This window comes from Natrix helvetica, assembly GCF_964273705.1.
Source record: "Natrix helvetica genome assembly, chromosome: 5".
NCBI classification, from domain to species: domain Eukaryota; kingdom Metazoa; phylum Chordata; class Lepidosauria; order Squamata; family Natricidae; genus Natrix; species Natrix helvetica.
The window spans coordinates 8158141-8173851 of NC_138551.1; the positions used below are offsets into that span (position 1 = coordinate 8158141).

The window sequence follows — 15711 nt, forward strand, 5'->3', positions numbered from 1 at the left end:
AGTATCCTTCCCCCGGAGTGGGGAGGGAATGGAGATTTTGCAGTATCCTTCTCCCGGAGTGGGGAGGGAATGGAGATTTTGCAGTATCCTTCCCCTGGAGTGGGGAGGGAATGGAGATTTTGCAGTAACCTTCCCCTGGAGTGGGGTGGGAATGGAGATTTTGCAGTAACCTTCTCCTGGAGTGGGGAGGGAATGGAGATTTTGCAGTATCCTTCCCCTGGAGTGGGGAGGGAATGGAGATTTTGCAGTATCCTTCTCCTGGAGTGGGGAGGGAATGGAGATTTTGCAGTATCCTTCCCCTGGAGTGGGGAGGAAATGGAGATTTTGCAGTATCCTTCCCCTGGAGTGGGGAGGGAATGGAGATTTTGCAGTATCCTTCCCCTGGAGTGGGGAGGAAATGGAGATTTTGCAGTATCCTTCCCCTGGAGTGGGGAGGGAATGGAGATTTTGCAGTATCCTTCCCCTGGAGTGGGGAGGGAATGGAGATTTTGCAGTATCCTTCCCCTAGAGTGGGGAGGGAATGGAGATTTTGCAGTATCCTTCTCCCGGAGTGGGGAGGGAATGGAGATTTTGCAGTATCCTTCCCCTGGAGTGGGGAGGGAATGGAGATTTTGCAGTAACCTTCCCCTGGAGTGGGGTGGGAATGGAGATTTTGCAGTAACCTTCTCCTGGAGTGGGGAGGGAATGGAGATTTTGCAGTATCCTTCCCCTGGAGTGGGGAGGGAATGGAGATTTTGCAGTATCGTTCTCCTGGAGTGGGGAGGGAATGGAGATTTTGCAGTATCCTTCCCCTGGAGTGGGGAGGAAATGGAGATTTTGCAGTAACCTTCCCCTGGAGTGGGTGGGAATGGAGATTTTGCAGTATCCTTCTCCTGGAGTGGGGAGGGAATGGAGATTTTGCAGTATCCTTCCCCTGGAGTGGGGAGGGAATGGAGATTTTGCAGTATCCTTCTCCTGGAGTGGGGAGGGAATGGAGATTTTGCAGTATCCTTCCCCTGGAGTGGGGAGGGAATGGAGATTTTGCAGTAACCTTCCCCTGGAGTGGGGAGGGAATGGAGATTTTGCAGTATCCTTCCCCTGGAGTGGGGAGGGAATTGAGATTTTGCAGTATCCTTCCCCCGGAGTGGGGAAGGAATGGAGATTTTGCAGTATCCTTCCCCCGGAGTGGGGAGGGAATGGAGATTTTGCAGTATCCTTCCCCTGGAGTGGGGAGGGAATGGAGATTTTGCAGTATCCTTCTCCCGGAGTGGGGAGGGAATGGAGATTTTGCAGTATCCTTCTCCCGGAGTGGGGAGGGAATGGAGATTTTGCAGTATCCTTCCCCTGGAGTGGGGAAGGAATGGAGATTTTGCAGTATCCTTCCCCTGGAGTGGGGAGGGAATGGAGATTTTGCAGTATCCTTCCCCTGGAGTGGGGAGGGAATGGAGATTTTGCAGTATCCTTCCCCTGGAGTGGGGAGGGAATGGAGATTTTGCAGTGTCCTTCCCCAGAGTGGGGAAGGAATGGAGATTTTGCAGTATCCTTCCCCCAGAGTGGGGAGGGAATGGAGATTTTGCAGTATCCTTCTCCTGGAGTGGGGAGGGAATGGAGATTTTGCAGTATCCTTCCCCTGGAGTGGGGAGGGAATGGAGATTTTGCAGTAACCTTCCCCTGGAGTGGGGTGGGAATGGAGATTTTGCAGTATCCTTCTCCTGGAGTGGGGAGGGAATGGAGATTTTGCAGTATCCTTCCCCTGGAGTGGGGAGGGAATGGAGATTTTGCAGTATCCTTCTCCTGGAGTGGGGAGGGAATGGAGATTTTGCAGTATCCTTCCCCTGGAGTGGGGAGGGAATGGAGATTTTGCAGTATCCTTCCCCTGGAGTGGGGAGGGAATGGAGATTTTGCAGTATCCTTCCCCTGGAGTGGGGAGGGAATGGAGATTTTGCAGTATCCTTCTCCTGGAGTGGGGAGGGAATGGAGATTTTGCAGTATCCTTCTCCTGGAGTGGGGAGGGAATGGAGATTTTGCAGTATCCTTCCCCTGGAGTGGGGAGGGAATGGAGATTTTGCAGTAACCTTCCCCTGGAGTGGGGTGGGAATGGAGATTTTGCAGTATCCTTCTCCTGGAGTGGGGAGGGAATGGAGATTTTGCAGTAACCTTCCCCTGGAGTGGGGTGGGAATGGAGATTTTGCAGTATCCTTCTCCTGGAGTGGGGAGGGAATGGAGATTTTGCAGTATCCTTCCCCTGGAGTGGGGTGGGAATGGAGATTTTGCAGTATCCTTCTCCTGGAGTGGGGAGGGAATGGAGATTTTGCAGTATCCTTCCCCTGGAGTGGGGAGGGAATGGAGATTTTGCAGTATCCTTCTCCTGGAGTGGGGAGGGAATGGAGATTTTGCAGTATCCTTCCCCTGGAGTGGGGAGGGAATGGAGATTTTGCAGTATCCTTCCCCTGGAGTGGGGAGGGAATGGAGATTTTGCAGTATCCTTCCCCTGGAGTGGGAAGGGAATGGAGATTTTGCAGTATCCTTCCCCTGGTGTGGGGTGGGAATGGAGATTTTGCAGTAACCTTCCCCTGGAGTGGGGAGGGAATGGAGATTTTGCAGTATCCTTTCCCTGCCACACCCACCAAGCCCATCAAGCCACACCCATAGAACCGGTAGTAAAAAAAAAAAAAGAATTTCGCCACTGTCCAAGATCCTTCTAATAGTTACTGGGTTTTTTTTTGAGACAATTGGTTGCTAAGTTGTGGGAACACAGAAAAGGTTTTCGTTTGCTTAGAAAATTGCTCATTTGCCAAAGAGACCTGTTTATGGTCTGTTTGGGGTTGTAATTTTGGCTCCCGATTGTGTACATGAGAGAGAGGACAGCCGAGAGGAAGAGTTGGCTGTGAAATTGTACAACAATGGACTTTACAACTGTCTGCATAGAAAGCCCTTATTACTTCTGTAAATTACTTCTGCACGAACTCTATTATAGCGTTATTAGGACGGGTGGTTGCCAAGATAGACACTTCTGGGCCGTTATATTGGCATAACGTGCATATAATTCACAGATGATATATTTTGCAGCTAAGCTTTTTTTTCAACTCGTCTGTCTGGAATAAGGGGGACCAATTTTCTTTTCGTTCCCACAACCCACTTAAAATGAGTCACAGGTAGAGTGTTGCAGTAACAACAAAACTCACTTAATTTATGACCTTAAAGACACAGCAACAAGTCATCAATACGAACCAGCTGCCCAACATCTGAATTTTGATCAGTTGACCATGGGGATGCTGTAAAGGTTGTGTAACTGTGAAAAACTATCATAAATTCCATTTTTCGGGGCTGTTGTAACTTTTGAACGGTCCCTAAACGCACAGATGTAAGCCAAGGACTACTTGCGGGGTGGTGAATCAGAAAATTAGGGTCACAGCTAAGTGTGTCTTAAGCATATTATACAACCATCCCTGCCGTGATTCACTTAGCAGCGCATTAATTTTTAAATCCACCCAGTCCCTTTTCTTTTTAGTTTGATGGAGCGAACGACATGAATAATTCTCTCCTGCTATCCAATTTAATGCAACTGGAAGATTCAGCCCCCGGCCTGTGATGGGTAAGCATCTTGCGTGCATGCAATGAGACCAGTTCTGCCTCTTTTATAGACTGTGTGGTGCTGAAATCAACCCATTTCTTTGCTTTTGAATGTGGAAAAGAGGAGCAGAGGCTGTTTTCCATGCAGAAAAAAACAATTGCTACCCATCTGCCTTCCACTGAGGACCTGGACACTGCACGAGCCAGAAAGAGGGATGGGAAAAATATCTACAGACCCCTCGCGTCCTGGACAAAAATAATTTTAACTTCTACCCTCAAAACGACACCATAGGGCACTGCACACCAGAATAACTAGATACAAGGAGAGTTTTCTCTCTCCCCCCGCCTCCCCCGGTGCCATCACTTTGCTAAACAACTAATTCCCACCACACTGTCAAGCTATCTAGAAAGGCAGTATCACCCATCATTGTTCTCATCTTCCCTATTACCTATTTCCTTATCTTCTTAGGGCTATAGCTTTGTTGCTTGTACCTTACGATTTGAATTGTTTACTTAGTAGACTAGTATGATTTATATTGATTGCTTATTTAGTATCCAGTGTTGCATCTAATGTTTTATGATGACTGTATTTTTACAATGCTTATGATAATGATCTTCACTATCGTATGTACATTGGGAGCTTATGCACTGCAGACAAATTCCTTGTGTGTTTAATCACAGTTGGCCAATAAAGAATTCTATTCTATTCTATCCTATTCTGTTTTCTTTTCCGTTCCATTCCGTTCCATTCCATTCTATTCCATTCTCTATTCTATTCCATTCTCTATTCTATTCTATTCTATTCTATTCTATATAGAATATGTAGAAGATGTTGGATAGCCATTTGTCTGGAACGGTATAGGGTTTCCTGCCTAGGCAGGGGGTTGGACTAGAAGACCTCCAAGGTCCCTTCCAACTCTACTATTGTATTGTATTCTATTGTATTCTATTGTATTCTATTGTATTCTATTGTATTCTCTATTCTATTCTATCCTATCCTATTCCCTTTTCTTTTTTCTTCTTGTTTTCTTTTTTCTGTTCTATTCTATTCTTTTCTCTATCCCAACCTATCCTATCCTATCTTAGCCTATGCTATCCTATCCTATCCTATTGTCTATTCTATTCCCTTTTCTATTCTATTCTATTCCCTTTTCTTTACTTTTTTCTTTTCTTTTCTGTTCTGTTCTATTCTATTCTTTTCCCTATCCTATCCTATCCTATCCTATCCTATCCTATCCTATCCTATCCTATCCTATTTTCTATTCTATTCCCTATTCTATTCCATTCCATTCCATTTTATTCTAATTTTCTATTCCCTATTCTATTCTATTTTCAATTCTATTTTCACACTCCCTGTATTCCCGAGTGATTCTGATTGCTTGTACCTCACACCGAGTTGCAAAAAAAAGGCCTGGAGTATCCTGTGGTTTTCTGCAACTGAGATGTAGCTGATCATTTTCCAGGAAATTTCCAGGATGTCGTAAGAGCTCTGGTGGCAGTGGTTAAGAGTGCAGTACTGCAAGCTACTTCTGCTGACTACCAGCTGCCTGCAATTTGGCAGTTCGAATCTCACCAGGCTCAAGGTTGACTCAGCCTTCCATCCTTACGAGGTGGGTAAAAGGAGGACCCAGATTGTTGGGGGCAAATAGGCTGACTCTATAAAACGCTTAGAGAGGGCTGTAAAGCACTGTGAAGCGGAATATAAGTGCAATTGCTATGTTGCAAGACTGCGAGAGTGACATGTTAATCCTTGTTTCTTTCTCCTCCTCCTCCTGGGTTTAGCCACCTCAACCAGCCTTTGCCCTTTCCATTACAAACTGCTTTTAACCCAACTGTGGAGATTCCCATGGAATTAAAAACCCTTGCAGAAAAAGAGAGAGAGAGAGAATTACCACAAACGCAAAGCATTTGCTCAACCTCACGCGCCTTTTACTCGGTTGATCTTACTTTTCAAAAAAATAAATATTTCATCTTCAACATCGACCCTTCCGTTTTGAATTGAGTGGGGAAGGAGAGCCTCAGCCGCGAAACAACATAAATTATACAACAAAATTAAACAAAGGGAAAGCCGCACCCTCCCCCAGTACCCTCCATTCCTGGCCTCGAATTGCAGCGAAGGAGGACAATTTTACATTTTATATACCGTCATGGCCAAAATTGTGGAAACCTTTTGGCTGTATTTGGGTTGTAAAGTATATTTTTGAGGTTTGATGGCTAATGACACCACTCTTTTTTTTGTTGAAATAGTACCATAACATTATATATCAATGGAAAGATAATTTAATTAAGAATGTCATGCAATGACGTTTGTTCAATTATCCGTATTCTATGAACAGGTATAGCCAAATAACCAGAAAAAGGAAGCACAACTTGCTTATGTTGATATCAGGTACCGTATTTTTCGGAGTATAAGATGCACCTTTTTCCTTCAAAAAGAGGCTGAAAATCTGGGTGCATCTTATACATGGAATACAGCATTTTTGGCCTCCTGAAACCCTGCCCCCTTTGCAAAAATGGCCGTGCATAGCCTTTAGGAGGCTTTCAGAGAGCTCCTAGGGGCTGGGGAGGGCAAAAATGAGCAAAAAACGGCCCATTTTTTGCTCTCCCCGGGAGCACTCTACAAGCCTCCTAAGGGCTATGCACGGTCATTTTTGCAAAAAATAATAAAAATAAATAAAATGGGCCCATTTTCATGAAAAACGGGCTGTTTTGGGGAGATTTTCAGAGTGCAAAAACTTATTCATTTATTTATTTGCCTCTTCAAAACCTTGGTGTGTCTTATGCTCCGAAAAATATGGTAGCTTTCCTTCATCTGTGGTAGCCAATGAGCATGAGTGTTTCGAGAGCCAATCAGGTGTCATCTTGTCTTGGCAATGAGCCAATCAGTTCACAGTAGGATTCAGTTATTGATATCCCGTGTTGAAGCTTCGAGTGTGTTATGTGATCGCTATCAAGTTGGTAATAAAATTAAAGTAATGGTGCAAAGAGTTGACTGGTTGCCCAGAACGCAATGTAAAATAGTATTATTAAATGAACAAGGCTACGGTTCAGGGGTGAAATCCTCCAATGATCAGCTACGAGTCGAGCAGTTGTCAGAAGCCTTTTAAAATGTGTTTTAAAGCATTTTTTCCTGTTTTAAAGCATTTTTTCCTGTTTTAAAGCATTTTTTTCCAGCAGGGAAAAAATGCTTTAAAAAGTGAAAGAAAGAAAAAAGTTGGCCACACCCACCCAGTCACATGACTGCCGCCGCCACCACCAAGCCACGCCCACATAATCGGTGAGCGGGGAAAAAAATAGATTTCACCACTGCTCCAGTTATAAAGAAATTAGAAGGAAAAATTGGTGGAAACTTAACCAAAGGTGGCACTTCTAAGTTTTTGAAGAGGTATAAGGAGACTCAGTCACTACAAAACCACAACAGCAAGTGATGATAGAAGAATTAAGAGACTGTGCCTACGTGCCAGAAGAAAATAATCTGTGTGTATACAAGATGAAATGGCGCAACGCAAGGGGAAGTTGAGAGCATGGACTGTTCGGCACAGACTGCAGGAATTTGGCCTAAAGTCTAGAATGCCACGGGAAAAAAAAGCCACTTTTATCTCTCAAACAAAGATTGAAAAGACTAAACTGGGCTAAAACCCATGTTACCTGGACAGAGGATATATAACTTTATGGTACTACTCCCCTCCCCCAAAAGTGGTGTTATTAGTCATCAAACCTCAAAAATACTATACACTTTTCCCAAAGGTTTTCCCCCAATTTTGGCCACTACTGTACATATGTACATATATATTACTTTGTGGAAGATTTGCTTCCCCCTCCTTTGGATAGAGTTCAGTACGACTTAAGGGATTCCTTTTGAAGAGGTCACGTAATCCAAAATGCGTCAAATGAAGATGAAGACGTCAACAGGTTGAGTTCACGGGGATATGGAAGGGGTTGGGCAGAATCACGGTTCCATCCTAGAGTTTTATGGCGTATCCCAGACACGTAATATCAATTCCCAGTTCCTTAAGGAATAAAATAAAATAAATTTTCTTCTCAGAGGAGCAGGTGCAAAACAGGTGTAAGGCCATCCGGTGGCTGCCCACAGGTGTAGAGGAGAAAGGAGAGAGCAGCTGAGGAGAATGGATGGATGCTTCTCTGCGGAGGAGAAGATCTGAAGGTCTTCCTGGTGCCTGGAGACCACCATCAAAAGTTGGGGTGACTTCAAGGAAGGTCCCAGAAAGATCTCACTCCAGACTGCCTGCCTCGGCAACTCTTAAAATATATTTGGGGGGCATCCATGCTTCTTGGTTTGGGCTGGTTAATGTCTCCAGGAGCTCTTGGTCACCCCTCCAAAAGTCCCTTGACCTTCTTCTTGAAGGATCTCTGATGCTGTGGGACACAAACGGGGGAACAGAGCAAATCAGGGGGGGGGGGGATATGAATTAGACTGGCAGGTTTGATCAGACTGGAGCAGGAAAAACCGGGCGTTATCTTGTGGCTGTACTTTCGGATTTTTGGGCCTACTCCAGTTTTTAATTGAATGTTAAGATTAACAATGTAGAAACAAATACAGGTACAAAGTTATATAGAAAATATACCATATTTTTGGAGTATAAGACACACCTTTCCCCCCCAAAAAGAGCATGGAAATGTTAGTGTGCCTTATACACCGAATACAGCCGTTTTTGGCCTCCTGAAGCTACGCCTCCACACCCCATTTTTGTGAAAAATGGCCTGTTTTTTGCAAAAACGGGGGCATTTTTGCCTTCCCCCAGCCCTGCTGAAGCCTGCAGAGTGCTCCTAGGGGCCAGGGAAGACAAAACCCTTTTTCCCCCCTTACTTACCTCTTCGAAATCTTGGTGCATCTTATACACGGGTGCATCTTATAGTCCAAAAAATATGGTATATTGCAAGTACTATCATTATCGGACTGTATACAACTGTAAATCAAAATGTATAGAGTGATAAATGTAGAAAGCAGTGGTTCCCAACCCATTTTTTGGGCCATGTCCCACTTAAGCATCTCTAAAATCCTGATGCCCCCCCTTGGGACTTATAACTCTTACTTTACTCAAAAAGTGAACTCTACTCACGCGGAGGAAGCCTAAACGGCCATTAACTTGGTTTAAACAAGGTTCAAATTGCCCCCATTAAAAATCAAATTGCCCCCCTGTGGGGCATGAGCCCCATGTTGGGAACCTCTGGAATAGAGTGTTAGGTTATAACTATGGAAACAATGGACACAATTACGATGTACCTCGTTACGCATTTAAAAAGAGACGATACTGTAAGATTAAGAGAAAAATGGCTTGTGATTAGGGTGTATAACATCATGCATATCTAAAAAGGATTTGATACAAGCAGTATTCTGCTGTTGCAAAATTGAAATTGTGATGCAGAATAAAGGAAAATGTACAATGAAAAATACTTGAAAACAAAAAGGGTTTAATTGAATGTATAAGGCAGAGATGGCGAAACTTTTGTGGCTCGCATGCCAAAAGCCGGGGGAGCGCAGGGGAGGTCATGCGTGGGTGTGCCACACCCATAATGCAATGCGCACGACTCCACCGCGCGTGCATGCATGACCAGCGCTCCCCCCATTTTTGGCATGCTTTTTTTGCCCTCCCCAGGCTCCAGAAGCTTTATAGGAACCTGGGGAGGGCGAAAACAGCCTCCCTCCCCCGGAGGCTTCAGGAGCTTCCCTGAAGCCTCCGGAGTGCAAAAAACCGGTCCTACGGGCAAACCGGAAGTTCAGGAACAGACTTCTGGTTTGCTCATAGGGTCGTTTTAAGCCCTCCGGAGGCTTCAGGGACCTTCAGGAGGCTTCCCCTAAGCCTCCGGAGGACTGAAAAGGACCTTACGAGCAAACTGGAAGTCACTTCCGAGGGCCTCCCGGGTGGGGGACTGTTCTCGCCCTCCCCAGGCTCTTATAAAGCCTCTGGAGCCTGGGAAGGGCGAGTGCATGCATGCTGGCCAGCTGACACGGCAACGCCTCACGTGCCCTGACAAATGCCCCCCCCTTCCCGCCATAGGTTTACCATCCCAGGTATAAGGCCATCCAAAACTCTACAATAACGTTGATGCCGTTCAGTTGAAATAGTTATTAAAATGTTACCGGGAGACTTCCAAAAACATAAGTAAGTCCTCAACTCACAACCACAATTGAGCCCAAAATTTATGTTGCTAAGCGAGACAGCCACGAAGTGAGTTTTGCTCCATTTCATGACTTTTTCTTGCCATGCTTATCAAGTGAATTTCTGCGGTTGTTAAATGAGTAACCTTCCCCATTGACTTTGCTTGTCAGAAGGTCGCAAAAGATGGATCACATGACCCCGGGAGGTTGCAACTGTCATAAATGTGAGTCAGTTGCAAATGTCTCTAGAAAGAGACTCTAGAAAGAGCGCAGAGAAGAGCAACCAGGATGATTAGGGGACTGGAGGCTAAAACATATGAAGAACGGTTGAAGGAACTGGGTATGTCTAGTTTAATGAAAAGAAGGACTAGGGGAGACATGATAGCAGCCTTCCAATATTGGAGGGGCTGCCACAGAGAGGAAGGGGTCAAGCTATTTCCCAAAGCACCTGAAGGCCAGACAAGGAATAATGGATGGAAACTGAGGAAGGAGAGATTCAACCTGGATCACATGACCAAACAAAGATGATTAGGGGACTGGAGACTAAAACATATGAAGAACGGTTGCAGGAACTGGGTATGTCTAGCTTAAGAGAAAGAAGGACTAGGGGAGACATGATAGCAGTCTTCCAATATCTCAGGGGCTGCCACAAAGAAGAGGGAGTCAAGCTATTCTCCAAAGCACCTGAGGGTGGGACAAGAAGCAATGGGTGGAAACTAATCAAGGAGAGAAGCAACTTAGAACTGAGGAGAGATTTCCTGACAGTTAGAACAATTAATCAGTGGAACAGAAATTGCCTCCAGAAGTTGTGAATGCCCAACACTGGAAGTCTTTAAGAAGATGTTGGATAGCCATCTGTCTGAAACGGTATAGGGTTTCCTGCCTAGGCAGGGGGTTGGACTAGAAGACCTCCAAGGTCCCTTCCAACTCTGCTATTGTATTGTATTGTATTGTATTGTATTGTATTGTATTGTATTGTGTTGTGTTGTATTGTATTGTATTGTATTGTATTGTAACCTAGAAATAAGGAGGAACTTTCTGACAATTGGTTGAACAATCAACCCATGGAACAGTAGATGCCTTTGGAAGTTGTGGGAGCTTCATCACTGGAGGCTTTCAAGAAGAGACTGGGCTGCCATCTCTCAGAAATGGTGTAGGGTCTCCTGCTTGGGCGGGGGGGATGGACTAGATGACCAAAAGATCCCTTCCAACTCTGTTCATGTGTACCTGTCTGAATTTTGATCGACTGCAATGGTCACAAGTGTGAAAAATGGTCATAAGACACTTTTTTTCCAGTGCCGTTGTCGCTTTGAGCGGTCACTAAGCAAACTCTTGTTAGCCGAGGACTACCTGCATTGCGTCTCCACCACGAGTTGGGCCACAATCTTGTACTAAGGGTCCACGCTCACCTTGGCACTGGGTGCAACAGGAGTCTCCCTTTTTCCCTTCCTTGGAGCAAGAGGTTGGAGAACATTCTTGACGCTCGCAATGTGTTTCCCCAGACTGAAATTAAAACAACAACAACAACAATAATTTGCTGGAAGAGAGCCAGGATTATATAAGATTCCCAAATCCTCAACAAAACAGCAAATGGGTAGCAACAGCTTTCACACCGTACAGGCGGATCACAGGTAGTCCTTGATTTGTGACCACAACCGGTTCCCCAAAATTAATGTTGCTAAGTGGGATTTATTTATTTATTTATTTATTTATTATTCACACTTATAGACCGCCCCCTCTCCCGGAGAGGACTCGGGGCGGTGTACAGTCACTAAAATACGTTGTAAAATACATACATAAACAGTTAAATAATTAAATACGTAGGTGAAGGAGGTTGTGAGACTGTAATAGAATAATAAATATAATACGTTAAAAGCCTATTAAAACCCCAAACCCAATTAAAATAAATGAATCCCGGGAGGTAAAGCTAAGAAAGTGCCAGGCCAGCTGATTGAAATAGGTGAGTCTTTAACTTTTGCCGGAAGGAACGGAGGTCGGTGGTAGTTCGAATGTCTGGGGGGAGGTCATTCCAGAGGGTTGGGCCCATCACAGAGAAGGATCTACTCCTAGGTGTCGCCCGCTGGCATTGCCTAGCAGACGGCACCAGGAGGAGCCCCTCCCTGTGTGAGCGGATAGGTCGCAGGGACGTGTGTGGTAGGATGCGATCCTGCAGATAACTAGGTCCTCTGCCATGGAGCGCTTTAAAGATGGTGATCAATACCTTGAAACGCACCCGAAAGGCCACAGGTAGCCAGTGCAGCTCGCGCAGGAGAGGTGTTACGTGGGAGTAACGGGTACTTCCCATAATAACCCGCGCGGCTGCGTTCTGAACTAGCTGCAGTCTCCGGATGCGTCCCAAGGGAAGCCCCATGTAGAGGGCATTGCAGTAGTCCAGGCGAGACGTCACCAGCGCATGAGTGACCGTGCGCAGGGCACTCCGGTCCAGTAGGGGGCGCAATTGGCGCACCAGGCGAACCTGGTGGAATGCCCCCCTTGCCACGGCTGCCACATGGTCCTCCATTGACAGCCGGGCATCAAGGAGGACACCCAAATTGCGCGCCCGCTCCACAGGGGGCAACTGTTCGCCCCCTATGGCCAGCGATGGAGTCAGCTGGCTGAACCGAGGTGCCGGCAACCACAGCCACTCGGTCTTGGAGGGGTTGAGTCTGAGTCTGTTGTCCCCCATCCAGACCCCGACGGCTTCCAAACACCGGGACATCACTTCGACAGCCTCGTTGGGGTGGTTTGGGGTTGAAATGTACAGCTGAGTATCATCAGCGTAGAGATGGTACTCAACCCCAAAACCACGGATGATCTCACCCAGCGGCTTCACATATGCGTTGAACAGGAGAGGCGAGAGGACCGACCCCTGTGGCACCCCACAAGTGAGTGGCCTCAGGGACGACCTCTGTCCCCCTGTCAACACACATTGCTTCCGGTCGGAGAGGTAGGAGCCGAACCACCGCAAAACGGTGCCTCCGACTCCCATCCCCTCCAACCGGCGCAATAGGATACCATGGTCGATGGTATCAAAAGCCGCCGAGAGGTCTAATAGGACCAGGATAGAGGAGCAACCCCTATCTCTGGCCCTCCAGAGATCATCGACCAACGCGACCAAGGCTGTCTCGGTGCTGTGCCCGGGTCGGAAGCCGGACTGGCGTGGGTCTAGATAGTCGGATTCGTCTAGGTGTCGCGGGAACTGCTGCGCCACCACATTCTCAACAACCTTCGCCACGAAGGGGAGGTTGGAGACTGGACGATAGTTAGCTAGCTCCATTGGGTCGAGCGAAGGCCTCTTGAGCAAGGGTCTCACCACCGCCTCTTTCAAGGCGGTTGGTAAGTATCCCTCACCCAGTGATGCGCTCACCAGGCCCAGGAGCCAGCCTCGTGTCACCTCCCAGGCTGCCAGTACCAGCCAGGAGGGGCACGGGTCCGTTAAACAAGTGGTGGGTCGCAGCCGTCCACGCAACCTGTCCAAATCCTCGGGGGCAACAGAGTCAAACTCCTCCCAGAATGGTCTCTCAAGACTCGCTGTTGGCGGCTCGTCTGGTCCACTGACGGAGGTCCACCCGCTCCGGATCTGATCGATTTTGTCCTGAAGATATTCCCCAAACTCCTCTGCTCTACCCTGTAAGGGTGTCTCCCGCGCCCTCTGCGATAAAAGGGAGCGAGTCACCCTAAACAGGGCGGCAGGGCGGTTATCCGCGGACGCAATAAGAGCAGCACAATGCCTACGTTTGGCCGCTCTTATTGCCACAAGGTAAGTCCGCAAATAGGCTCTTACCTGTGTTCGGTCAGATTCGGAGCGTGAGGACCTCCACCTGCTCTCTAGACGTCTCCTGTGGCGCTTCATCACCCTAAGCTCCTCAGTGAACCAAGGAGCCCGGGTGGGTCGATGCCGCAGGAGAGGTCGCAAAGGCGCAACCCGGTCCAAGGCCCCAGTCGTCGCCCTATTCCAGGCAGTCACTAGGTCCTCGGAGCGGGAGCGGGACAAGGCTACAGGAATTGGGATAGTTATTAAGCGAATTTTGCCCCCCGTTTGATGACCTTTCTTGCCACAATGGTGAAGCGAATCGCTGCAGTTGTTAAGTTAGTGACGGGTTTGATTAAGTGACTCTCCCCCCTCCCCCGTTCAGTTTGCTTGTCAGAAGGTGGCAAACAGGGATGACGTGATTTGGGGACATTGCAACCGTCATAAATACGAGTCAGTTGCCAAGTGTTAGGATTTTGATCATGGGACCAAGGGGATGCTGCAATGGTGGTTAAGTGTGAAAAATGGTCATAAATTGTTTTTTTCAGTGCTGTTGTAACTTGGAATGTGTTGTGGCCCGCCAGCGGCTAGCGGAACTGGCCGTTGATTCGGACAGGGAGGAGGTTGGGGAGGAACATGGGTCAGTCCTCAAGTCTGGGGAAAGCTCTGATGAGGGCTCTGTGTCGGAGGCAGAGAGGGGGCCAGAGCCGTATACCAGTTATCAGCTGCCTTTCGGAGTCAGACATCAGTGAGGCAGAAGAACAGCTGGAGCCTGTTCCCAGTGTGAGTTGCCAGACGAAGGGAACAGCTAAAGGAGAGGAGTCAACTTGGAAGTAAGGTCACAGGTGGACGATGAATGGCCCCTCCCAGAGGAAATAAAAGAGGAGCAAAAGGGGAGTGGAGTTTGCAGGAGACCATTAGTTCGCTTCATTGGTTCGAGACTCTCCGAGACTCCTTGCCAAGTTCTGCAGATATCAGCCTGGCAGCTCTCCGAGCCAGATAAGGTCTGTGACCGTAAATCCTCCCTTGGCTGGACGTGAAGGAGCAGAATTCACAGGAAATTAATGAAAGGGGTTTTTTTGTCGGGACAAGAATTTTGCTTCAGGCTCTTGAGCAGCCTAGGTCAGAACAGAACGGTCACTAAGCAAACTCTTGTAAATCAAGGACTACCTGTATTTTTCTTCCACCCACTGGGGTACCAGTCATCATCTAAGAGAGAGACGTCCCCGTCTCCAAGCTACCCGCTGAATTTTGCTGCGGAGATTCATCCCCCTCCTACTCACCAGACACCAGCAGGTGATACACTTCATCTCCCCAAAAGGGGGAACCGTAGGGTGCCACCTCTCATTGTGCATGTACCACTGCCGCCCAAACTTACAAGCTCGGGGACCGTCCGCCTGCATCATGTCGGAAAGCAGGGAAGAGCTCTTCTCCAAGACTGTGGGGAAAAGGCAGAGCGTGAAGCTCACGGGAAGAGCAGAAAAGGAGAAAGTTGGCTAGAATAGCAACAGCCTTAGACTTATATACCGCTTCACGGTGCTTTTATAGCCCTCTCTAAGCAGTTTACAGAGTCAGCCTATTTGCCCCCAACATTCTGGGTCCTCATTTTATCGACCTTGGAAGGACGGAAGGCTGAGCCAGTCAGGATCGAACTCCTGGCAGCGAGCAGTGAGTTAGCCTGCAATACTATATTCTAACCACTGCAAAACCCCAGCTCTTCCATGGTGGCTCTGTCTGTCTGTCTATCTGTCTGTCTGTCCATCCATCCATCCATCCATCCATCCATCCATCCATCCATCCATCCATCCACCACATATCCATCCATCCATCTAATAAGTACACCAATAGCAAAAGCACTTACACTGCTTCATAGTGCTTTTACAGCCCTCTCGAAGATGTTTACAGAGTCAGCATATTTGCCCCCAATCTGGGTCCTCCTTTTACCCACCTTGGGAGGATGGAAGGCTGAGTCGACCTTGAGTCGGTTCAGGATTGAACTCCTGACAGAGGACAGAGTCAGGCTGCAAGGCTGCATTCTAACCACTGCGAAAGCACAGCTCTTCTGCGATGGTTCTCTCTCTTACCCCCTCTCCCTCCCTCCCTCCCTCCCTCTCTCTCTGTCTGTCTGTCTCTGTCTGTCTCTCTCTGTTTCTGTCTCTCCCTCCCTCCCTCCCTCCCTCCCTCCCTCCCTGTGTTTCTCTGTCTGTCTGTCTCTGTGTTTCTCTCTGTCTCTCTCTCTCTCTGTGTCTCTCCAGTCCGCCCATTGACCCCAACAATCTGGGTCCTC

At 47.5% G+C, this 15711-nt stretch overlaps 1 protein-coding gene across 2 annotated transcripts in view; it reads right to left on the bottom strand.

Annotated features, from left to right (window-relative positions):
• Nucleotides 1-5480: 5480 nt before the first annotated feature.
• Nucleotides 5481-15711, bottom strand: part of CHRD (chordin) — a gene marked incomplete at its 5' end in the record, with an annotated part of 64006 nt that continues 53775 nt past the window's right edge. For both annotated transcript variants that reach the window (XM_081953621.1, XM_081953622.1), the window contains 3 exons: nt 5481-7929; nt 11083-11176; nt 14708-14862. In XM_081953621.1, the coding sequence (XP_081809747.1) occupies nt 7859-7929; nt 11083-11176; nt 14708-14862 (320 nt within the window). In that variant the 3' untranslated portion in view covers nt 5481-7858. The remainder of the gene's footprint in view (nt 7930-11082; nt 11177-14707; nt 14863-15711) is intronic.